This window comes from Podarcis muralis, chromosome 1 (genome assembly GCF_964188315.1).
Source record: "Podarcis muralis chromosome 1, rPodMur119.hap1.1, whole genome shotgun sequence".
Classification (NCBI taxonomy): Eukaryota; Metazoa; Chordata; class Lepidosauria; order Squamata; family Lacertidae; genus Podarcis; species Podarcis muralis.
In genome coordinates, this window is record NC_135655.1 from 107,807,575 (window position 1) to 107,831,730 (window position 24,156).

Below are 24,156 nucleotides of genomic sequence, written 5' to 3' on the forward strand. Positions count from 1 at the left end.
TTCATTTTTTCTGTGTTCAATACAAAGAGCTTTGAGAAGGAATGTGCTTCTTTCATTGCTAGAGGTGGGGGGTGGCGAGCAGATCCTCTCTATCAGCCTACTTCTTTTCACCACACACATCTAAGTATAATTCCACCCACACACATAAAGACAAAGGCTAGCCACAGCACAGCCAACATCAACTGTATTGATAAGAGAACGGTTGAATGAATATTAAAGGCCAGATAGGCAGAAGGTTTTCACTACTGTTCTCTGAAAGGGTGAGAAGATATGCTTCATTTTTCTGTGGTTTTACAATGAGGAGGGGGAGAACTTGTGGACTTCAACTCTCATCATCAGCACCAACAACACTCTCCCTGGTCTAATTTATAGATGACGTGTTGCTTCTACTTAGGCTTCAGCTGTGACCTTTGGCCACCCAGCAAATGGCATAGTGGCAAGAAACTTCGAAGGCATCGGTGTCTTTTAAGCTTTCCCTTTGCAGTCCCAGGTGCAGGGTGCACAAGGCCAGCACCCCCACCCATCCACCCAGGAGAGAGAAAGAGGAACACAGGACAAGATCTTGGGTTTGAATAGGCCACAACTTTATTGATAACAGATGTTAAATTGGTTTGGGCGTTGGCACTGGGCATGCATCTTGAATCAACCAACTCAGCAGCTGATTGTTGAGGGGGAGTGGCGATTGTGGCTCCCTTTTTGAATGATGCAGCCATGCCCACTAGCCTGCTTGTCATTGGCCCATTCCAACAGGCAGGCTCCTGCCAACTCATGCAGCCACAGGAGGAGGGTTTTGTCCCCCAATGGCTGCGTGGGACAGGAGGAAGGCACCCAGTTTGGCAACTGGGCCAAACAACTGCTCCCAGGGGACTCAGGATAAGCAGCCGTTGCTTCCTCTTATTTTTTTGGCATGAAGGGTCCTGCCACCCCACAAACATTTGGATGGCTGCCATTGAGCAAGCCATACAGGTGAATCTTCCATTTAAGTTAATGCCTTGACATGACTTTACATGCTTCCTTTTGGTTTAATTTATCACGTGTCCTGGCACCATTTATCACTAAATGCAGAATGATGAAGAAATGGCTCTATTAAAACTGAATAGCTACTGAATTAAAAAGCTGTTAAATGAGTTGGAGTGCAGACCACTGTTAACAATGTGTGGGAAGGGGGTTTGGGCTTGAATAAATTGCTTTCCCAGTAATAATCGAAAGAGCCCACCTTTGGAGGAGCATGTTCAAGCATTCACATCTTGATTTTTCCAACTACATTAAGACTTGTTCTTATATAAAAAAATTAGCCTCATGGAGAAGTGGGGGGGGGGGGAGCCTGGATCTTCCCAAATGCTGTGATTTCCCCCTCTGTTTAAAAACTGAGGAATAGCAGAGATGGTGTTGCTATTTTCAAAAGTACATCCAAGGCACAGTAACAGATTTCCAATTAAGATACATTTCTCTTGCTCACCCATAATCTATTTGTAATGCTTTTTACAATATTTTAATGCACTCTGCCACACTAACTTGTAAATAATAAATACACGCTTCGTATACTTCAGGAAAAAGTCTGCACACAGCCCTCCTTGCAAATAGCAAACAGCCGGCCTGCTAATGAGTTCAGATTCATTTTCATTTTATTGATTGCCATAAGCTTAGGTAGGTAATGGAAAAGATCCAATATGCAGCTGATATCGCCCCTGACATGGCATGACAATTGCAAACCTGAAAGTGCATTCTTAATAATAAGGGGAAATCTGACAACCTACCGAGCATGTCCTCAAAGCTTATGCGTTTCAAACGCCAGGTTGCCAGAAACAAGTGTGCAACCTTGCGGTGTTCTTGGAGGAAGCAGGGAGCTTTTTAATCCTTAAAAACAGGTGGCAATTATGATTACTCTTCTTCCTGACTGCTAAGATACTGTAGTTAGGAACAAAGGGCTGTTTAATGATATTCGATTCTTGTCTGGAAATAATACAGTTCAATAGGAGGAAGCCTTTACTTACACAGAGTGCACTCCTATTCCCAGTTAACTTTATTATTGGGAGCAGAGTTGTGCTCTTCATTAGCCTCTTTGAAATGACCTTCTGGTGGACATCTCAGATCCATAAAAAAGGGCAACTTCGCGGTGTGACTGGCATATGCTTACAGGCGCCATATTGGGGGAGTGGGGGAAGAATATAGCTTGTCTAAAATGCTCTTCCTCAAAATATGCAGTGACAGATAACTCAGGGGAACTTCCCCCGAAAGACAAGTTCCAGTAAAAGCATTCTCGCTTCTTATACAAGGGAATCCTTTTCTAAGGTGTCCCCGATGATTAGCTGAGCCTCAGTATTGCAAATGAGGAAGGGCTTGGCCCTAAGATTCATCATTTCCCATTTCCGGTGTGAGGGCTAAATGTGGGCTTTTGAAGAGAAGCGATCCAAAGATTCAGGAGGTTTGAGGAAACTGCAAAACAAAAACAGATTGGAGACTAATGAAAGCAACAACTGGATATGCTGCCTCATGGTCCTGAACAACTGTTGGGAATTGTGGAGAAGAGGGTCGCTGCACAGTCCTTCCAAGCTGAGATTTCGAGACCATAAGGGAGGCATACTTCCCAATGAGAAACCGTGGTCTGAGTTTCAGGTTGGAACTTGGGACCCCCAATAGAACTTAGATTGCTTCAGTAAGAGCTCGTCCATGAAGAATATGATATGATCATAAGCTGGATTGGGGAACCTTTGGCTCTCCAGTTATTGCTACCAAGCCTGGCCAGTTGCAAGGGATGATGGGAGTTGTAGTTTTGTAACATCTGTAGAGCATCTGCTTCAGAGGTTATCTATGCAACTTCTCTCTCTCTCTCTCTCTCTCTCTCTCTCTCTCTCTCTCTCTCTCTCTCATATCATGTGAAAGATTAGAATGGGACTATGGAGCCCCAGGCCCACCCAGGGCCTAATGTGGCCATCCGGGTCTCTCTATCTGATCCTTAGATTCTCCCCAGGGCACACCCCACAGTGTCCCTACAATACAATTTGCCTTGGTGGCTGCCCAGTGACCAACACTGTCCGTACCTCAGTTTCCAAATGTCTGACTGAGCAAGAAGGTCTTAGCCCACTGGAGGAAACATAACAAAGAGGGAGCCAATCCAATCTCTTCAGTGAGGGAATTCCGCAATGTGGGAGCAGCAACAGAAAAGACTCTGTGCTCCTGATGTTGATGGACTGAGAGGAAGTGCTCACCTGAGGATCTGAGCACCCGGGCAGGTTGCATAGTTACCTTATTCCAGCCCTTTCATTTCAGTGCAAATGAACTGCAATGCAAATGTAATCAGTTATCAATTGTTTGCATACTGAAAGCATCATAAACAATAACAGTGAATACCAATTATATTTTCTGGATTGATTTCTGTTCTAGACATCAGATGAATAAGCAAACACCAGCAATTCCCATTCCCATTTTCATCGGTATTCTCCAACATCTCTACCCATAACACCCACACACCCACCCATTAATCCTCCATTAATATCTGCAGATGCGATTCTAGCAAATGTTTCCTCTTGATGGCAAAGACCATGTACTGAGTCGCAATAACAGTTTGTATCTAGCTTAAGTCATATTAATGAAATCCAAGGGCATGGCTAAGTGAAGTCTGTTAATTTCAGTGGGTTGGCTTTGAGTATAGCTTAGTCATACACAACCTAATGTGAACATCTTTTAAACATCTGTATAAAAAATGTTACTCATTTCTTGCCAGCAGCTATTAATCTCTCCCTCTCCTCCCCTTTTACTATGTTTGGTTTTCATTATTGTCCTGATTCTTTCAGTTTATTTGCTCTGAATTCTTTCTGTTTTATGCAGCCTTCTAGAGTGCTTTGGTAAATAGGTGTGCCATAAGCTATGAAGCAAATAAAGTATTTAAATATTATTTTGCTCTTAAATCAGTTGGCTGAATGCAAGATAACATGCCATTTATAAGTAAGTATTTAACTTCCAGAGTGTTTCTGCAGATGAGTAGGAGGGCTGATTAAACAGTAAACCTAAGGTGGATTTTCAATTTTTCATTCAATCATGCATGATTTAAGTAGCTTAATTTCCATGTTGAAGCATGTCTCTGGCTCCTGTCACTTTGAATTATAAATATGTCGGGGTGTCGACTATTAAAAAACACAGTAAATATTACTTTGTGAGTGACATGCTAAATGCTTTACTATGCATTTCCATCCATAAGTAAATATGACACTGAGTTTTCATAGGCCACTGATTATTGATGACACCGTGCCATCAAAATACATCCAGCAATGTCTTTCACACTTGATACAGTTATGCTAGCATTACATTAGACATCATATTGAGGAACAAACTTGTCTAAATAAAGACATCGAAAGACGTAGGTTCCAATCCTGAATACAAACCAGTCCAAGTAAAGACGTCAAAACAAAAGAATGAGATGCAAGAAAGAGATCCTTGCCTCTCTTCCTCTGAAGAGATAATCATTACTGTCTCTTTGGACACCAGCATCCCTCATCTCCACAAATGTGATCAATTAGGTACATCAAATGCACCGATATCTACCAGGGAGCCATGCAGGGGAAAGGGAAGGTCCAGATGTATAGGGCAAATATGTTTGTTGCCACCATTCTACCTTTTGTATACCCTGAGAGATTGGGGGGGGGGGCTCATTTAATCTTACTGTAAACAAGTGGTATAGTGACAGTAAAGTATTTCTATTTCTGTGTTACTCTTAAAAGGCAATCCCCTGTTGTTCATGCAGCATTTGACAGTACTGACTGCATGCCCTCTTCCTTAGCATTTGTTATTCCACACATCCTGTTTATGCTGTATACACACACAAACAAAACATTTTGAAAACCAAAGTTTGGATTGGAAAATTATGGAAATTAATTACAGCAAAACCCTGTAAACATTTTTTCCTCTTGGGGGGACTATTTAATGGACAGTTATGGTCAATGGCAAAAGTGTTTTTTGTTTTTGGAATTATTGGTAGATGGCTCGTCCACAAAGTAAGAATTGATCCCCTGATAAATGAAGTTCTTTCATGAGTACTTTGAAGGACGGAGTCATCAGATTGTGGGGCAAGCAACACCCCTTTGCATCTGCTTTGCATAAAGAAGTGCACAGGTTCAATCTGTCCAGGTGGGGTTGAGGGAGACCCCTCCTGGAGAGCCACTGCCAGCTAGTAAAGACCAGAGATGGGTAATGTGTGGTCTTCCAGATGTTACTGTACTCTATCTCTCAATCTCTCACCATCCCTCACCTGGGTACATAGGAGCCAGCTCCTAGGGGTTGAGGTCCCTTTGTCCCATGTGTTTGTGTGTGTTTCTGATACATGTCATTATTGGCAAAGCATAAACAGAAATAGTACAAAAATAAGGAAAAGGTCTCTGAAATAATATCAAATAAAATTTTGAAATAGCTTAAAAGAATAGAAAACCAAAAAAAAAGCTGTGACTGACTTCCCATCCTCTCCTTCGATGGTTCTTTTAATCTCCCCCCCCCCCATTTTCTTGGATCACCCCATCTATCGTAAATCCTTATATGAACTCTAGTTATCTCTTACACTGCTGAGAGTCTAACCATCCTGCTAGGTTAATTCTCTGCTTATAATACTTTTTCATATATTCAATAAAGAATATTCAGTCCTCCTTATATCTTTTATCATTTTGATTTCTTATTCTAGTGGTCATCCCTGTTAGTTCCACATATTCTAACAGTTTAATATGTCATTCTTCCTTTGTTGGTACCTTATTTGTTTTCCATTTTTGCGCTAATAACACACGTGTGGCAGTTGTTGCAGATAGGAACAAATTTCTCTCTTTTTTAGTAACTTCTGTTGTTATTAGTCCCAGCAAAAATGCTACTGGATTTTTAGAAAAGGATTTTTAAAACAGTTTTTTTAAAGTTCGTTATGGATCATTTCCCAATAATTTTCAATTATGCTGCACGACCACCACATGTGGTGAAAAGTTCCCTTTGCTACCTTGCATTTCCAGCAGTTGATTTTGACATTTTTGCTAGTCTAAAGGTAAAGGTAAAGGTACCCCTGCCCTTACGGGCCAGTCTTGCCAGACTCTGGGGTTGTGCGCCCATCTCACTCAAGAGGCCGGGGGCCAGCGCTGTCCGGAGACACTTCCGGGTCACGTGGCCAGCGTGACATTGCTGCTCTGGCGAGCCAGAGCCGCACACGGAAACGCCGTTTACCTTCCCGCTAGTAAGCGGTCCCTATTTATCTACTTGCACCCGGGAGTGCTTTTGAACTGCTAGGTTGGCAGGCGCTGGGACCGAACAACGGGAGCGCACCCCGCCGCGGGGATTCGAACCACCGACCTTTCGATCGGCAAGTCCTAGGCGCTGAGGTTTTACCCACAGCGCCACCCGCGTCCCCCACCTGCTAGTCTATTTGGCATCAAATGCCACCTGTGCATCATCTTCACGAAACTTTTCCTTCACATGTAGCACGCTGTAAACCTTATATTTATTTCCACAATTGTTCCCATATAGCAAAATCAATATTCTATCCCACATCTCTAACACACCTTATCATCAATGATTTCACCATTTCATCCTTTGTATCCCACTCGAGTAATAACACATTTTAGATAATATTTTAGCCCTGGATCCTAAAAGTTCCCTTTCAAATTGCGAGTTTTGTTCCGCAAATCCATGTTTTTTATCTAGCTTAAATGTTGCATTCAACTGATGATAACTTAACCAATCTGTCACCTGATCCTTTATCTCTTCATACTCTTTCAGTTTATATTCCTCCCTGGTGACAGTTAGCCAGTCTCTATATGTACTCCAATTTGTCTGTATGTTAATTTTTTCCTTGCAAGGGCTTCTGTTGGAGACAGCCACACCTGCATTTTCCTTTCCGGCCCCCTCACTTGGGGGTGGGGCTGGAGATCACACCCCCCCCCTAAGTTGATGGTCATTGTCATTCAAATGGTGTGCATATCACAAGACGTGATTGATTATGCAGGCTGGGGCATACGTGCCCCCCATATTTTATTCACGTTGACAGCCCCTGCTGGGCTGATGGGAATTGTAGTCCAACAACCTCTGGAGGTTCAGGTTTCCCCAGCCCTCGTGTGGACAGTACTGACCTAGATGGACCAATGGTCTGATTCAGTGTGAGGCAGCTTCATATTTTCCTCCAGCAGAGGGGAGTTTGTGTGTGTGTGTGTGTGTGTGTGTGTGAGAGAGAGAGAGAGAGAGAGAGAGAGAGAGAGAGAGAACACAATATGACTTCTATGAGCTATGGCAGAAGTCCCCTTGGTGGTGTAGGGCCTCTCTTTGGAGATCCAGTATGGTTGTAACACCTGCTGCTTACCATCACAGCAAGCACCTTCAGCTCATGAGCTGACATGATGAAGTACCTATGGGCTCAGGCCCAGGATTCTGCCAGCAGGCAGGTCCCAGGTATCATATTCTCAGAACCAATGGGGCAGCTTACAGGGAGCTTACAGACTCACCCAAACAGGGGTTAGCAACCTTTTTCAGCCGTGGGCCGGTCCACCATCCCTCAGACCATATGGGGGGGGGTGTGGATTGAACAAATTCCTATGCCCCACAAATAACCCAGAGATGCATTTTAAATAAAAGGACACATTCTACTCAGGTAAAAACACGCTGATTCCAGGACCATCTGCCGGCTGGATTGAGAAGGCAATTGGGCCACATCCGGCCCCTGGGCCTTAGGTTGCCTACCCCTGCTCTAGAGGAACCCTCCCCTACACACACACACCAACACACACAACCAAACAGCGGCAAGAAAGGAAACTGCAGCCAGTCAGTACAGAGAGAAAAAACAGGTTCTCGTGGAGAGCCAATATGGATCTTGACAGCCTTATAGAATTTCTTTGACTCCTGGCTCCTTAGTCTGAGCACCTTGTCTGAGAGGAAATAGGCTCAGCTGAGCCCTTCTCCTGCTCACTTGCTCTGGAACCTGACCACACATTTGGAAACTTACCTGCCTACTGCAAAACCTAACCACTGGCCTGTTGGGGCCACACCCTGCTTGCCTCTGGCCATGCTGCCCCATGACAGGGTCACTACCACTGATGATACCGGTTTGTTATCTACAGGCCCAGTGATGTCTATTTTTTAAAAAAGAGGTTCACCCAAGGTCCATTTTAGGACCTGGAATAACCACAAACATAGTACTGATATCCTACCATAATACTGATTCTCAGCTGCTGTGGATACTCGAGGGGTTTGTGTTTTGTGGCAAATACATGCTCAGTTATTCAGAATGAAATAGTTGCTAAGCACGGAATTAAAGACATAAAGAAAGAGTCAGAGGAATTTCTTTTTAAAAGAGATTTCCTAAGTGGAAACAAAACTTTGTAGGGTACATATTTACACATTTAATATGGTGTGTTTTTTAAAAAAAAAGATCTTGCAGATGGGTATCAAATTTTAAACGTTTAAATATAGCCTTGAAAAGAAACTGTGGACACATAAATAATTCCTAAGATGATGACAAGTCTGATTATTAGCTTGTCTCTTTAGATGCATTTAGGTAAACATGGCTTTGTAACGGTTAACACTCTATACATTTAATATCACTAATTATATTTCCTCTGGTGTTTTGATGGGCTAGAATCTATCTGCTAGATATAGCTTGATTTTTTTTAAATAAAAAAACCCCACTGTGGTAAGGACAACTGCACAGCAAGGTTAAGTGCCTCCTTGTCTTCAGTACCAATAATTACCTTTAAACTAAAAAGAAGAAGCTGTTTTCAGATCTGACAGCTAATTTACTAATGAGTATGTGCACCCAATTCATAATAAAGTAATATTGACCAAAAAAATAATCCAGCATTGGTACTCATTGAAATTATTTTATTGTTTGGGTCTTCTATTAAATAAATTGGAAAGGATTAATTTTGCAAGATGGGATTGTCAGAGATTGCTGCATAAACGAGATGCATGTCAGCACTAAATTTAATTATTGATCACAATACAATAGTGCTGAGTTTTCCAATCCCAAACAGCTTCCAGTAAGTATCAGCAGATTCCAAATATGTAGAGAGAGGGGAGAGAGACCAGAGGGGGAAAAATATTTAATTGCAGATGACCACATTTTATTAAATAAATATTTTATGATGGCTAGATAAAAAATTCATTATAACTTTCACTTCTAATCACCTGCTCGCTCATACACTAAAAATAAGCATACATTTGAATTTGTTCTCATCAATAAAAGTATGGTAGCCCCAGTTAGTCTATGCATGAAGATGGCTTGTCATAAAATGGCTTCTGCGGGTTAATTAACTGGTGTGTGGAAATTAACACTGGAGAATAGCAAGCCATATTGTTTGCAGAGTTTTCTCCTTGGTCTTTGGTAAGGATCTAATGGGCACAAGAGAGGGGATTCAGGCAGCCTGGCTTTAAGTCACTTGACAGTGTTGTGGGCGAAACAAAGAGGTGATTCTGTGCTCTCTGGATAAATCCCAGTCTCAAATACAAATCCTGCTTTCTCCCTTCAGAAAAGGCATTCAATGCGCTATCTGGAAGCTAAAAACATGTGCAGTTAAAACTATTCAAAAATAGGTCCTGACCACACTAAAAATGCCTTTTAAAAATGATTATATTTAATTCTACCTCCAATATATAGTAGAAGGAAATATTACTTCATTGCTATTTTTTTTAAGAAAGGAGCAAAACAAAATAAAAAAAGAACTCCAATTGTTGTAATTGTGGAGGCTCCCAATGCATTTCGGAATCCCGGTTTTCCTCTCCACATGTACAGAGGGCTCCCTGCTTCTGAAGATTGTTTACATGGGTTGGAGGGTGGTAGGGGTGGAGCTAGAGTATTCATCTCTTCTGCCCCCCTTCCCCAAAATGTTTTGCTCCATCTGTACTATACATTTTAAGCACTATTTTCAGCACTTTAAACAGTTGTGCTTTCCTCAAAGAGTCCTGGGAGCTTCAGTTTGTTAAGGGTGCGGAGAGTGGTTAGGAGACTTCCTCAGGGAGGTACAATTCCCAGAGTGGTTTAACAACCAATCCACCTTCCCAGGGAACTTTGGAAATGGCCAGGGATTGAACCTGAGCCCTTCTGCATGCAAAAGAGATGATCTATCACTACAGAGGAGGGCAGAACCCAAGAGCATATAGGGTCCTGTGGCCTCCTAATTATGGTTAGGAAATGGGGTATGTAGGAAGCACCTGTACATACTTTTTTTTTAAAAAAAGTTTTTGCCTCAGGTGAATAAATGCCTGTGGCCACTGCTACAACCGCCATTGATGGTTCATTTCTTCTTCTGATGTTTACAATCAGCGGATAATCTGTCAGCCATTTTGCGTTGTTCAGTCTCTCCAATTCTCTAGTATTCTGTACAGTGCCGGATTTACATATAAGCTAAAGAAGCTAAAGCTTAGGGCCCCACTCTCTTGGGGCCCCCCAAAAAAATTTAAGGGGTAAAAAAACCCTGGATATATATCATTTTTTTTCCAAAATATAAGATAAAAAACAAATAAAATAAAACCTACATGCAGCAACAGTGTTTTGTGTTGTGTATGGACCCATTAGGTCCATAAATTACCATATAGGATATATTCAACACAAAAAAGTGACAATTTGTTGTTGACAAAGGACAGCTGTACATTTAAAGCGCCCCATTACCTTCAGTAGCTTAGGGCCTCATCAAACCTAAATCTGGCCCTGATTCTGTAGCATTCTACTTTCTATCTCTCACCGCATCCTGACTCTTAATAGAAAAGAAAAGAAAAGCCACCTTTGTATTTTCATTCTAAGTGGAGAGACATAATAAAAAAGGGGAAAGAGGCACACTTTTAAGCAATTGTTTCTTTTCCCCTTTTTTAAAAAAAAACCCCACAATGTTCTGAAAAGTTCCACATGACAATGCTATGATGTTGACGCATACAGTTGTTCAGCAGAGACATCTGATTGACAGGTACACCATTATTTCCACAATCTGGACTGATTGCTACACAGAGTAAATGCTAATCTTTACCTATTCCATTCTGGGTATGTGCTTTCCCCCACCAGCTCCACTACTACCACCCCATTATTCATTCTTTTTCCCACCAGTGCAAAAATGACCTGTTTGGAGCATCCCCCACTCCATGCTCCTTTGTCAGTGGAAACCAGGCTGGAATTAAAACACCTGGACAGCTACTCTCTGATGGGGCTCATGGCATGATAGCTGTATTTGTAAATACCCACTAGTACACACTACGGTACATGACTCATTAGATGCCAATAAATGAGTCATCTAATTTAGACTAATTGAGCTGTACCAAGAGATTCTGTATGCATATGCAGATAGCTCTGCCTTTTTTCCTACCAGAAGTGCTTTGCATGCACAAAAGCTACCCCACAGTATAAACCTACTCTATATTCAGTTTTAATTTAATCACAACTTGGTCTATATGCTCAAGAGACGGAAGATTCTCCCTCCCCACTCCACCCCATCAAATAATTGGATGCTAGGTCCTGAAAAATTCCAAGGAGTGAATAGTAAAAATAACACACACACACACACCCCTTTGATGCCATAACATATTTTATTGGATTAGCAATATAGCGTATTGTATCTAAAAATATTAACATGGGACTGACAAAAAGGAAATCGGGCAAGAATCCCCCCCCCCCCCCGCGCGCACACAACTTAGATTCTGGCCTGGACATGTTGGCATTTTGAGTTTTGCAGAGCAAACTTTAACAAGTTGCACTTACCAACTGCAGAAGAAGAAGAAGAAGAAGAAGAAGAAGAAGAAGAAGAAGAAGAAGAAGAAGAAGAAGAAGAAGAAGAACAAGAACAAGAACAGGTGAAGGTTGACCCACATATTTAATGTGGCAACACAAGGAAACTTGGGAGAAGGGCTCAGGCTTAGAACATCTGTTTTGCATGCAGTACACCCCCATGTTCAGTCCCTGGCATCTCCTAGTTGGGGAGACACCCCTGTTTGAAACCCTGGAAGACAGCTGCCAAAACAGAGCTAGAGTCAGTGCCGGGCAGTTTTCTGTGTTCCTGTGATAATAATTCCATCTCAGTCACCTAATACTGAAAGTAGGATTCTGGCTTTCTTTCTACACTGGTGCACATAAATGACTAGGTTGGGGTACCCTTCTTAGACCTGCCCTCTTCTTTCCCCTCCTCTGTTTTCATGGGGAACAATGAATGGCCATTACAAGTACAGTGGTACCTCGGGTTACATACGCTTCAGGTTACATACGCTTCAGGTTACATACGCTTCAGGTTACAGACTCCGCTAACCCAGAAATAGTGCTTCAGGTTAAGAACTTTGCTTCAGGATGAGAGCAGAAATCGTGTTCCGACGGCGCAGCAGCAGCAGGAGGCCCCACTAGCGAAAGTGGTGCTTCAGGTTAAGAACAGTTTCAGGTTAAGTACGGACCTCCGGAACGAATTAAGTACTTAACCTAAGGTACCACTGTATAGTTCTATCTGGGTCCCAAGAGCATGCATGCAAGATAGGAAGCTTCAGGGAGCAAAGCATTCAGAGTCAGGCCAATAAGTTGCACGTAGCCATATCAAATGCAGGAAGACACATAGAATAGCAAGCGGGAGGAAGGAGAAGCTCACAGACGTAACTACTTTTCTTTGGCATCTCTGGGATTCTACCAGGGCCAGCACTATTGTTGGGCGAAGTGAGTCTGCCGTCTTAGGCAACAGATGCTGAGAGGCACAAACTGATTGTGAGGTGTTGGAGAATAGAGCTAGCTGTATCATCCAGCCCACCCTACACCCTACAGCCATCTTGGTGCCTGCTGGTGTTAGAGGAGACACGGTACTTCCTTGCAAGATTCAGCAGTCAACCTGGTCGGCTTCTGCATGTGGAATGGAAGGGTGTCATCCTTGTCCTTCACCTCAAACACCAAAATGTCTTAGGTTGGCCCTGACTCCTACAGATCAGGAATCAGCAGCACTCCAGCACCTGTGCCTTTCCTAAGCTCACATCAATGGCCTGTGCTTTTCAGTCACCTAACGAAACGCTGCAGCTTTGCAGCTGAGGAAGGGATGTGTGTCGTCTGAGAGCAGCTTGACTGACATGGTTGGGCCTAGAGGAAATAGTGTCCTAGGTGAGGAGCTCCTTCAGTGTCTCTTGTGGTCAGTTTTGTGAGCAAGTGACGTGGCTTGTGCAGGACTGGAAAACCAAGGAGTGTGGTAGGCGCTAGGCTTTCCTAGCTGTGTCCATGAATAGGGTTCAGGGAGACCGCCCAATAATTTGCTGTCCTGCTCTGGTCCTGGGCAAGGAGTTGCATTCAAAGTAGTACTAAATAGCTCTTTCCTCCATCCTCCCACCCCACATTGCCCCCCCCCAAAAAAACTCTGGTGTTTTTCCCAACCCTCCAGAGCAGAATTGGGGGTGGTACAGGGCATGTGCACCAGAAGGAGAGAGAGAGAAGTCCCACTGAGCAAGGAGAAGCCATTCCACTTATGCAATTGTTTAGTTGAATACAGCTCAAGATGTTTGCAATTCTGCTTTTGAAAACCATGAGTCATAAAAATATAAAGTTACATAGTTTTGAAACTGACCTCAATTTCAATTGTACCTTTCTTTTTAAAATTCTTGATAGCGGCTAATAACCAACTAAGTCAGGGTTAGACCCACTGAAATCAATTACTTAAGTCCATGTATTTTAATGTATTTTTAACCTTTGTTGGAATCCACCCAGAGTGGCTGGGGAAACCCAGTCAGATGGGCGGGGTACAAATAATAAATTATCATTAAATTATTATCCATGGGCTTAAGTGGGCGTGCTCCAAGTATAACTGGCATTGGATGTCATTTTACAAACACTGGGCAGTGTTGGTAGCTGTCTTCGGCAACCCGGTGTCCTCCAGATGTTCTGGAATGGAACTCCCATCATCCTTGACCTTTGGCCATGCTGACAGGAGTTGGAGATGAAAAGAGCTGGAAGGCACCAGGTTGGCAATATCTGGTTAGTAGCATCTGAAGAGCTTGCTAATGTTCAAGTAGCGTCCCACTGAGTTTTATCTGGAACCAATGACATCAAGATCGAAAAGGAAAAAGTAACTACTTTAAAGCTAATTAGTGGACATTCGTTCTCTGGTTAGTACAATAGTGGAGGGGAGATGACTCCTTTTTCTCCCACTCTGGCTTATTGAAGAAAGACTCAAGAAACCTCAAATCATGAATCTCAGCTCGGTGCTTCCTTCTACTTAGTGTCCATTGCCTGCAAACCTATTTCTAACATGTGAATGAGTGTTTGTGAGGAACTGATATAAATAGTAGATAAGAACATGTGAACAAAAAAGCAAGCAAGTAATAATAATTTATAATAATAATTTATTATTTATATCCCGCCCATCTGGCTGGGTTTCCCCAGCCACTCTGGGCAGCTTCCAACAAAATATTAAAATACAATTGTCTGTCAAACATTAAAAGCTTCCCTAAACAGAGCTGCCTTCAAATGTCTTCTAAAAGTCTGGTAGTTGTTGTTCCACAGAGCAGGTGCCACTACCGAGAAGGCCCTCTGCCTGGTCCCCTGTAACTTGGCTTCTGCCTGGTTCCCGGGTAGAAAGGTGGGGGTGGAGACGCTCCTTCAGGTATACTGGGCCAAGGCCATTTAGAGCAGTGTTCCCCAACCTTGGGCCTCCAGCTGTTTTTGGACTACAACTCCCATCATCCCTCGCTAGCAAGACCAGTGGTCAAGGATGATGGGAATTGCAGTCCAAAAACAGCTGGAGGCCCAAGGTTGGGGAACACTGATTTAGAGCTTTAAAGGTCAGCACCAACACTTTGAATTGTGCTTGGAAACGTACTGGAAACGTAGACAGGACAAAGTGTAGAAAACCAAGACCATGCAATGCTATCTAGGTCTACTCAGTGGGAGGTAAGTCCCATTGAATTTACTTGCATGTAAGTCTGTACAAGATTGTAGCCTAAGAGTTAGGTCACATCCACACCATTTAAAAGCACTGTTATATCACTTTGACAGCCATGGAGACTCCTGGGAACTGTAGTTCATTAAGACTGCTGAGAATTGTAGTTCCTTGAAGTCATTACCCTTAGCAAACTACGGTTCCCAGTATTCCTTTGGGGATAGCTGTGGCTGTTAAAGTGGTATATGGAGCAGGGGTGACCTTTGCTTGCAAATAAATAACAGCCAAATTTCAGTTAGGGTCTACAGATCATTTGGCATGTGTTGCAGTTACACTGATGAATGCCTACCTTAAAATGTATCTATCCTCCCAGTTTAGATGGTTATGGGGGGTACATCTACATCTGTAAAAAGAAGAGATGCTGGGATTGCCTAAATTCACATACTATCACATTTGAAGGAAGTGAGAATTTCATTCTGTTGAAATCTGTGCCAGAATGAGTTTCTATAACAGTATGCCTCTTTTTATAAATATGCTCAGCTGCCCAAAGTTTCGTGTCCTTGTGTGCTGTACATCTCTTCATTCCCCCACCCTGTCCTTATTTATATGGCTTTTGCACAGTGGCAAACGGTTCAACTGTACTGCACTGTTATACTGAAGAAGTTCAGATTTAGCCTGACCTGCTCAGAATGTGTATATCTAGGCACCAGTATGCTATGAGACCCTTTGTAAGACTTCTTTGATAATTCCTTGCAAGTCTCCATTAGGAACATGGAAAAGCCACTTCAAGAGTGCAGACTTACAGCTTACTGTTTACCTATACACTCGTAAGATCAAAACCCCTGGTCTTACTGTTTTTGTTAACAAGGAGCACTAAAAGTCTTCCCACATACTGAGTTTTGGTTTCCATTTTACAATCCGAGATGACAGACGGCACAAAAAAATGATGAGAAAACTGTGGGGAGGCTTCCAGAAGATTGATTCTCTCATCAGCTGATTCTTTTCTAGTTAGTCTTTTATTGACTACAAAGGTAGAGCCAATGCAGAAAAGGAAAGCCCAGACTGCCCTGTTTAATCCTGAGGGCATTGGCAAAAGGTGATCACTTTTTGAGAAAACAGAGGCCTACAAGGAAATCAGCACACTGTATGAGCCGTTAAGCTGATTTAAACACACAAGGGATGCCTGGGGTTGAACTCAAGATCTCTGAGGTGCGAGATGAGAATGAAACCATTCCACAGACTAATATTACTGAGCTTTAGTAGCAGGTGGTATAGTTGATCAGCCAGGAACCTGTCATTTGGAGAATAGGCCAATATATCTGAGAGACATGAAAAGTCCTTCATTTCTCCACATCCCCCCCCCTTCTTCCCAACCAAGAATAAAAAATATCACAATTGTGAACTTTGACAACCATGTACCATACATTTTCACAAGTTAGGCTCTTGTAAGGAAGAAGCAGAGCCGGGACAGTATTTGTTGTACCCAAATTGAAAGGTTGTAAAACTATAAAGATAACGAACAGTGAAATAAAGACAGTATTGTATATTCCAGGCACCCACTATGATTTGCAACAATTTCCTTTCCCAAAGCAGATCACTTGTATTCCTTTTTTCTCTACTCCCAACATTATACGTGGAAACAAAGAAATATACCGTTGATTTACAAATCCCTAGCTAATATTTGGATATAGGTGAGTGAGAGGAAAGCAATCCTTGTCTAAGGCTGTAATCGTGCGCTTGCTTACCAGGGAGTAAGTCTCATTTAACTCAAAGGGACCTCCTTCTGAGTTGGCATGCAGAGTCGGCTTGTGCTGTACTGTTTTAGAATTTTTACCATGGGTTTTCTCTGCAGGATAGCTCTGGATGTGGATATAAAAAGCTCGCCTTCTTATTTGCGTGTTGAGTTCCACAGTTCCACCCCCCAAATAATTACACACTTCACACTTAATTTTTGTTTAAGGTTTCTGGCATAATTTTGGCCACAACTTTATTCAAAATACAAAAAATTGTGAGTGGTTGCTTAGGCATTGGTTATGACTATCTGTCCTGGCCCTCAAGGACAGAGCTGGCCCTTCCGGACTCCACCGGAAGCCAGCGTGGGAAACACGTATTGGATGAGAAGGGAGACCGGGAAACAAGTCCTCACTTCTCACCCACATGTTCCGGTGGGGCTTGCACGGCCCAAGTCCGGCTCCACGGACAAGGACGAAAGAATGGCAAGCCCCTGGATTCCTTTAACGGAATTCCCTTTCCGCATCATTTGGAGGGGTAGGCACTTACCCCTCCAAGCACCAATTAACCAATGCCTAACCGCCATGGAGCCTCCAGCTCACCGCCAAACCACTCACAGCCCCAGCCAAGACCTCAGCTTGGCAACCACCGCACCTAACCAAGCCTCATTCCCTGAAGCCGAAAGGTGCACACCATCATCTCGGAAAAAGGATGGCATCTTAAAAAGAATCGCGGGGTGAGAAATAACCTCTCCACCCAGCTCCTCAATCCTGCGCTTTGCAGCAAAATTGATGCGTTTCCTGGCCCTTTCAATTGCGACTGGGCAACGACTGCCCCTCCACACGCATCTTTGCAAAAGCTGAGACCAAAATAACTTAGTTGAAGGCACCATTGCCCGCAATGTCCCCAGGTCCGTCCAAATTGCAGCACGCAGGGAAAAACAGTCCATAGCAACCAGGTCATTCTCTCCCAGCTGTATTACAATAGCCGATGGCGGCCCCTCGCGAAGCAACTGGCTCCGGATCCGCGGCAGGAGCTCCGACCATCGCATACCTCGTCTGGAAAGCCAGGACAGCTGAACATGCGGAGGAAGGCCAAGACCTGGACCCACACCAACCTGACGTGCTGCGACGCCGGCCCAATGGACGATGCTGTGCCCCACCATCCACACTCGGACAGGCGCCGGACCTGGCAACGTAACAAAAGAGAATAAACCACATTAGCGAACATAGCCTCTGAAAGCATTCGATTTCCAACGGCCCAAATCCTTTATCCTGGCAGCTGACAATCCCCAATGAGCTGCCATCGTGGCAGCCCCAATTCTAAATGAATGAGGGGCAAAATCCCTTGCTGCGCCACCACAAGCCAGAATTGCTTTACGCATCACTTTAGTGAATTGCTGTCTTGACAGTGGCAACCCATCCTCATGCCTGAGCAGAGGCCCATCCCCTCGGATGCGCACCTCCAGGTACTTGCTCACATCTTTTACAGGGCAAGGGCCTGCAACCCCCGTAGCAGGGAGACGAATCAGAGCACCCTTACCTCTCTGATCAGTCTTAGAATGCCGAACTGTGATCCTCAATTCGGTAGGGGATAGCTGCACGTCTTGGAGGAAAAGACCCCAAGAACGACCATCCCTATGATCTTCCACGACCATTTCACCCACTCTTAAAGCACCAAAAAAGGCGATGGAGAAGGCAGCCGAGAATAGGCGAGCCTCATACTTTGACCAGCACACCACCCGCAGCTTTTTCCGCATATTGCTCAGCATGTCAAAAGATATGGGGTGCCTTTTTACTGGGCGGGGAGGACATAGCCTACCCCAACCTTCAAGGGCCTTGCGAACAATGTACTTAGCACAAGGATCCGTATCAAAAAATATTTTACAGAAGAATGCAATGGCAGCTGCCTGCATCTTAATTGTCTTAGCTGCCCGCCCCAAATGAAATAAGTGTGCCAGATATCTTAACACTTGCGAAGAAGTGGGTGGGGCCCCCCGCATTACGCTGGCAGACTGGCGCATGAATGTTAAAAAATCATCCCAAACTTTTGTATAGGAACGCAAGGTGGAGGGGGAAACCGATGCCGCTACTCCCTGCAAAACTAATTGTTGCCAAGGTTCCAGAGATGATCCGGGAAATATTCCGGAAGTATCCGTGCCTCTGGAACCAGAAGTCTGAACCGCTCCATCTGAAAACGGGACAGAGCATCAGCGATTTCGTTAGAGACCCCCGGAATAAAACGTGCAGAAAAAACTATATTACAACGCAAACAATGCAGTACGAAATTACGCAAAAGGGCCGACACCCGCGGGGAACGGGACGACAGCTTGGCCAGCACCGTCACCACCGCCTGATTGTCAGACCAGAAGCAGACACGGCGGTTCCTGAACTCCTCGACCCACAAATGCACTGCCACTGCAATGGGAAAAAACTCGAGAAAAGTTAGGTCCCGCGTAATCTCACCTCCCCTCCACTCAGACGGCCAACGTTTTGCGCACCAGCGGCCCTTCCAATAAAGACCAAAGCCCAGGGAACCTGCAGCATCAGAATGAACCTGGAAGTCATTATGCAAATTCAACGTATCTTGCCATAATGACACTCCGTTGAATTCCTCTAGGAATTCCAACCACATGGAAAGATCGGCCCTCACTTCACTAGAAAGGCGCACCCTATGATGTGGAGCCTTCAAGCCTGAAGTGAGTCGAGCTAAGCGAGAACAGAAAGGGCGCCCAGGGGCCACTACTCTGCAAGCGAAATTCAGGTGTCCTAACAGCGACTGGAGTTGCTTAAGAGACACTTTCTTCGAAGGGAGCAATTCCTCTATAATCTTTTTCAAAGCCACCAGCTTGTCAACCGGCAAGCTAGAGGTTTGAGCAACCGTATCCAGCAGGATACCCAGGTAAGTAAGCCGGGTGGAAGGACCCTCGGTCTTATCAGCAGCAAGCGGAACCCCGAGTTCCTGCGTGATATCAGCAAACGCCTGCAGTAGCAACAAGCAGTCGCCTGTACCATCAGCCCCGGCCACTAAAAAATCATCCAAATAATGAGTGACTCCGCCCCTTCCTGTCTTATACTTAAGAGCCCATTCCAAAAAAGTGCTAAAAGATTCAAAAGCGGCACATGCAATTGAACATCCCATAGGCATAGCTTTGTCGAAATAATAGCTGCCCTCATACTTAAAACCCAGCAACCAAAAATCCTTTGGGTGAATCGGCAAAAGGCGAAAAGCCGATTCGATGTCACACTTTGCCAGTAAAGCAGCATGTCCGAATTTCCGAATCATCTTGATCGCCTGATCAAGAGAAGCGTACTTTACAGAACACAGCTCCGGAGGAATAACATCATTGACTGACGTACCCTTGGGGTGTGACAAATTATGGATTAACCGAAATTCACCAGGGGCCTTTTTTGGCACAATACCCAATGGGGATATATGCAAATTATGAAAGGGGGGGTTGCTAAAAGGACCGGCCATGCGCTGCAAGGTCACCTCCTTTTCTATCTTCTTGCGAGCAACCTGAGGTAGCTCGCGAACTGATTTCTGGTTAATAGGATTCCGTGCCACGGGAGACATGGCTACTGGAATCCGAAAACCAAACGAAAACCCATCACTCAAATAACGCGCAGCCTCCCTATTGGGATAAAAATGCAGCCAGCTTTGCAGGACTGGCAGCCGAACGGGCGTACAAGCCAGGGAAGTTAACACATTATTTTCCTGTCCCCGGGGTTGAAGCGGAGGGGGTTGCTTTGGGGGTCTGCTGAGAACCCCCTTTCCCTCCGCGAAAGGGCCGCCTGCCAGAATAACAAGAAGAAGCAGGGTGCAAACCATTGCACCTATCACACATGTGAGCAAATTTGCACCCCTGGCGCTGGCAAGAACCCTTATTAAAATCCCAGCATGTTAGGCGACGTGCGGTTTTAAAGGTCCCTGGCCTCATTTTCTGCTGTTCTGGCACCTTTTTATCAATGAGCGGAGCCACATAAGTGGTCCACACATCAAGATCTTTACGATCCCATCGGGCCGAGGGAATCTTAGCCGCCCTACGCCTGAAATTCTCATCATATTTGATCGCAGCTTTTTCACCCGCTTTGGTGAAAGCAGAGCGAACAATAGATAAGTAAACTAGCAAATGAAGAGATCTCCGCGGATACGCCGCCATGACCACTCCAGCAAAGACTTGGAAACAATCGAGCCAACGCTCGAAAGTCTTGTCTGCACTGGGCACGCCAGTGCGCCTCCTTGAAGAGCTCACCCTCTCCTGGTCCTCCGAAGGAGGGGCCAGCTTAAAAATCTCAACGTAACGGCCATTCAAAATCCTAGCTCGCAACTTAGTTGACAGATGTGAACCTGGGATGACGTCCCTGGCGGAATTGGTAGAGACCTTAACGTCGGGGACCAAAACGCCATCCTTACATTCTTGTACTGCCCCATACCTAGCCCGATGCGTGTTAGCCCGACGTTGCCAAGCCCACCTAGGGAGCCCTGAGGCCGCTTCGCCAAAGCCCCAGTAAAGCTCGATAGAACTATCCGCCTCACCGTCAGAACTAGAGGAAGACGTACCGGTATAAGAGGACGACGAGTCGTCCCTCCTCCGTTTTGCGTGCCTCCGCGAAGATCTCTTGCGGCGACGATTTCCACCTGATGACCTCCTGGATGGCACTGGCAAGCTATCTTCAATAGAGGACCCGGAGTCAGGGTCCTGGCGTGAAGTACTTGGGGCTGCATGGGAAGAAGACGAATCGCCTCTCCTCTGCTTGGCACGCTTCAGTGAAGACCGACTGGAACGACGTTTACCGCCCGAGGACTCCCTGGCAGGAACTGGTCGACTGCCTTCGATGGAAGACTCAGAATCAGGGCTCAGCTGTGATGTACCTGGAGCTGAATGAGGAGAAACAACAAGTGAGGTACCGGAACCCGAAGCCACCTCATCCGAAGGCTGAGTGAGCACAGCACGGCGGGTGGAAGCTGCCACAGGGGTTTCCCCCCCTGCAGCCCTCCCAGAGGCACGGTGTGGCCTCCGGGAACGGCCGCGAGCAGCAGGCAAGCAATGGGGCTGGGTTAACTGGGAATCCACTCCCACGCCCCCAGCTGATAACCCTTCTCTTCCATTCTCGCTAGAAGCAGACGAAGCCGGTGATGATGACCCCACTGGAGGCGGCGGCCTGGCAGACGTGGAAGGCCGACTGGAGCATTGTTGAAGAAAACCATCCATATCCGCTGCAAAGCGAGATAAGGCTTCTGGATCACCGGCCATGGATGCCACCAAGGATTGTACCCGCCCCACTGGCTGCCTTGGAGCAGATGTGCGAAGCGCCTGTGATGGGCCTCTGATCGGCCGTTTTGTAGATGTGGCAAGGCGGGCTGAAGCTTCCTTTGGTGTTGAAACTTTCTTTGGAGCCATACCTACTTTTTGCTTAAGACAAGGAAAGTCGAAAGAAAATAAATCAATAAATCAATAAATCAATAAATAAAATTAACCTTCTGTTAATAATCAATAATAACTATCCCTAATGAATGGATTAACAGCCGCAGGCCAGTGCTTTTGAAACCAGAGTAATTAGTAATGCACGCTAAGTCATACACCAAATAAATAAAATACAACCAAGAGGCAAAGAAAAAACCTAAAGGAGTAAAAGCAATTCAATTAAAGAAAGCTACTTAAATTATTACCAATAAATGAGGATTGATGCAATATTCAGGCCAACCAGCAGGTGGCGCTAAATAAACCCAGCTAGTTAAAGCAGGGAAGCTGCACTACCAGCTGAGCCACTAGGGGAGCTCACGAGCAGCAATCCTGCAATAGGTCCCAGCGGCCACTAGAGGGCCGACAGGCAATAGGAAGAAAGAGCACCCAGACGCTCCGCGAACAAAATGGAGGGCCCCGGTGAGTCAGCGTGACCGTCCCAGCCCGACCAGGCTACACCGAGGCCTGGAAGGCCTGCACGGACCACCCGCGCACCACCGCGACTCCCGCTGCTCCTCCGCTTCGCCACACACTCCAGGAAGCCAGGAAAGCAAGCGCCAGCCGCGCCACCACTGATCCGCCTTATTTTTCCTCCCCAGCCGATCCGGGACGTCGGGAACTCAGGCGGCAGCGGCGACGGAGCCAGGAGCCGGAGAACAAGTCCCCCGCCGACAGGAATGCCCCAGGTAAAAAAGGAGCCCCCCGCTGGGCGCCCGCTGCTCCCTTAGTACGCTGTTCGGGGCAGGGGGGGATCGGGGCGGGAGGGGAAGGGAAGCTCAGCCGCGCTCAGGGACTGCGGGGCCTCGGAGGACGGCCAGGTAAAACGCAGGCTTAGGAGCCTGCAATCGGAAAGCGGTTGATATGCAGACCCTCCCCACCCAGGAAAATTACGGGGCTCCTGCCCTAAGGAGCGGGAACGCAAAGCCTCCCCCGGCTGGGGGGGGGGTCCCCACCCACAGCCTATCTACTAAATAGGGTCTTAAATAAAATTAAAACAGGGGGTAAGAATGAAGGAGGAACGATGGAAAAAGAATCAGGGGAGAAGGGAATAAAAGGGAGGATGAGGAAGAAACCAGGGGGCAAATAATAATTAGTTAATAAGGCCTAATACAACCGTCTCAGTCGCACGCAGCTCCTTGATCCGATGCAAAATGGCCAAGAGGACGTCCCTACGTCTGGCCCTTCTATTTAATAGCTTCTGACTCCTCCTCCAAATTGGTAACAATCAATATTCCCCAGCAACCCAATTAACCCTAAAGGCCATGGTTGCAGATTAATTTGCCTAGTCATGGCAGGGTGGCCTGTTCCCCAACCGCAACACGTGCTCTCTGTTAAGGAGAACACGCTTTAGCGGCAACATATTATTGAAGTAATACCAATATTATTTCACACTTTTAAGGAGTAGAACACTGAAACTATGATTAATCACACACTTTGATAGCTATACTTGGTATACTTAGTAGACTGTTTCCTCCCCTGTCCCCGTCCCCCCCGCCCCCGGTTTGGGTGTTTCAGACAGGTTGCTTCCAAATCAACCTAATTACGATCAGCCTAATTATGATTACCCTTGATGTTCATTAGCGTCTGCCACATTTGTCCCTCTTATAGAATAGAATAGATTCTTTATTGTCATTACACAAGTGCAACATTGCACAAGTGCAACGAAATTGGATGCCATCCCTTAAAAACAACAAAAGCAAAACAACAACAACAACCAAACAAACCACATTCCAGCCACACCCACACCAACACCCATCAAACTCCCAGGTCACACTATCGAGTTACAGCATTCAAAAAGGCCACAGCTCTTGGATAGAAACTGTTTTTCAGTCTATTTGTCCTTGACTTGATGTTTCTATATCTCCTGCCAGAAGGCAGTAGTGCAAACAGACTGTGTCCCGGGTGAGATGAATCCTGCAGGATGTTGTTTGCTTTCCTAAGACAACGGGAACCGTACAGTTCTTCCAAAGATGGGAGAGGATGACCAATAATCCTTTGGGCTGTGGTTATGACCTTCTGGAGCACCTTCCTCTCCCTAGCTGTACAACTGGAGAACCAAGCACAAATACAGTATGTAAGAATGCTCTCTATGGAGCCTCGGTAGAAGGACACCAGCAGTCTCTCACTCAG

At 45.3% G+C, this 24,156-nt stretch overlaps 2 protein-coding genes and 1 long non-coding RNA gene across 3 annotated transcripts in view; 1 reads left to right on the forward strand and 2 right to left on the reverse strand.

The window, feature by feature from the left end:
- LOC114605777 (uncharacterized) overlaps nucleotides 1-24,156 on the forward strand; it is a 402,747-nt gene that overhangs the window by 357,712 nt on the left and 20,879 nt on the right. The gene's annotated exons all lie outside the window — the stretch shown is intronic.
- On the reverse strand, nucleotides 16,803-18,318 carry LOC144328460 (uncharacterized). The gene is made up of 2 exons (XM_077932099.1): nucleotides 18,102-18,318; nucleotides 16,803-17,747 (listed from the first exon to the last, which is right to left on the reverse strand). Exons 1-2 carry the CDS (start codon nucleotides 18,316-18,318, stop codon nucleotides 17,173-17,175), a joined length of 792 nt encoding a protein of 263 aa, XP_077788225.1. The 3' UTR covers nucleotides 16,803-17,172.
- LOC144328475 (uncharacterized) lies at nucleotides 20,264-21,963 on the reverse strand. The gene has a single exon (XM_077932153.1). It carries the CDS (start codon nucleotides 21,961-21,963, stop codon nucleotides 20,269-20,271), a length of 1,695 nt encoding a protein of 564 aa, XP_077788279.1. The 3' UTR covers nucleotides 20,264-20,268.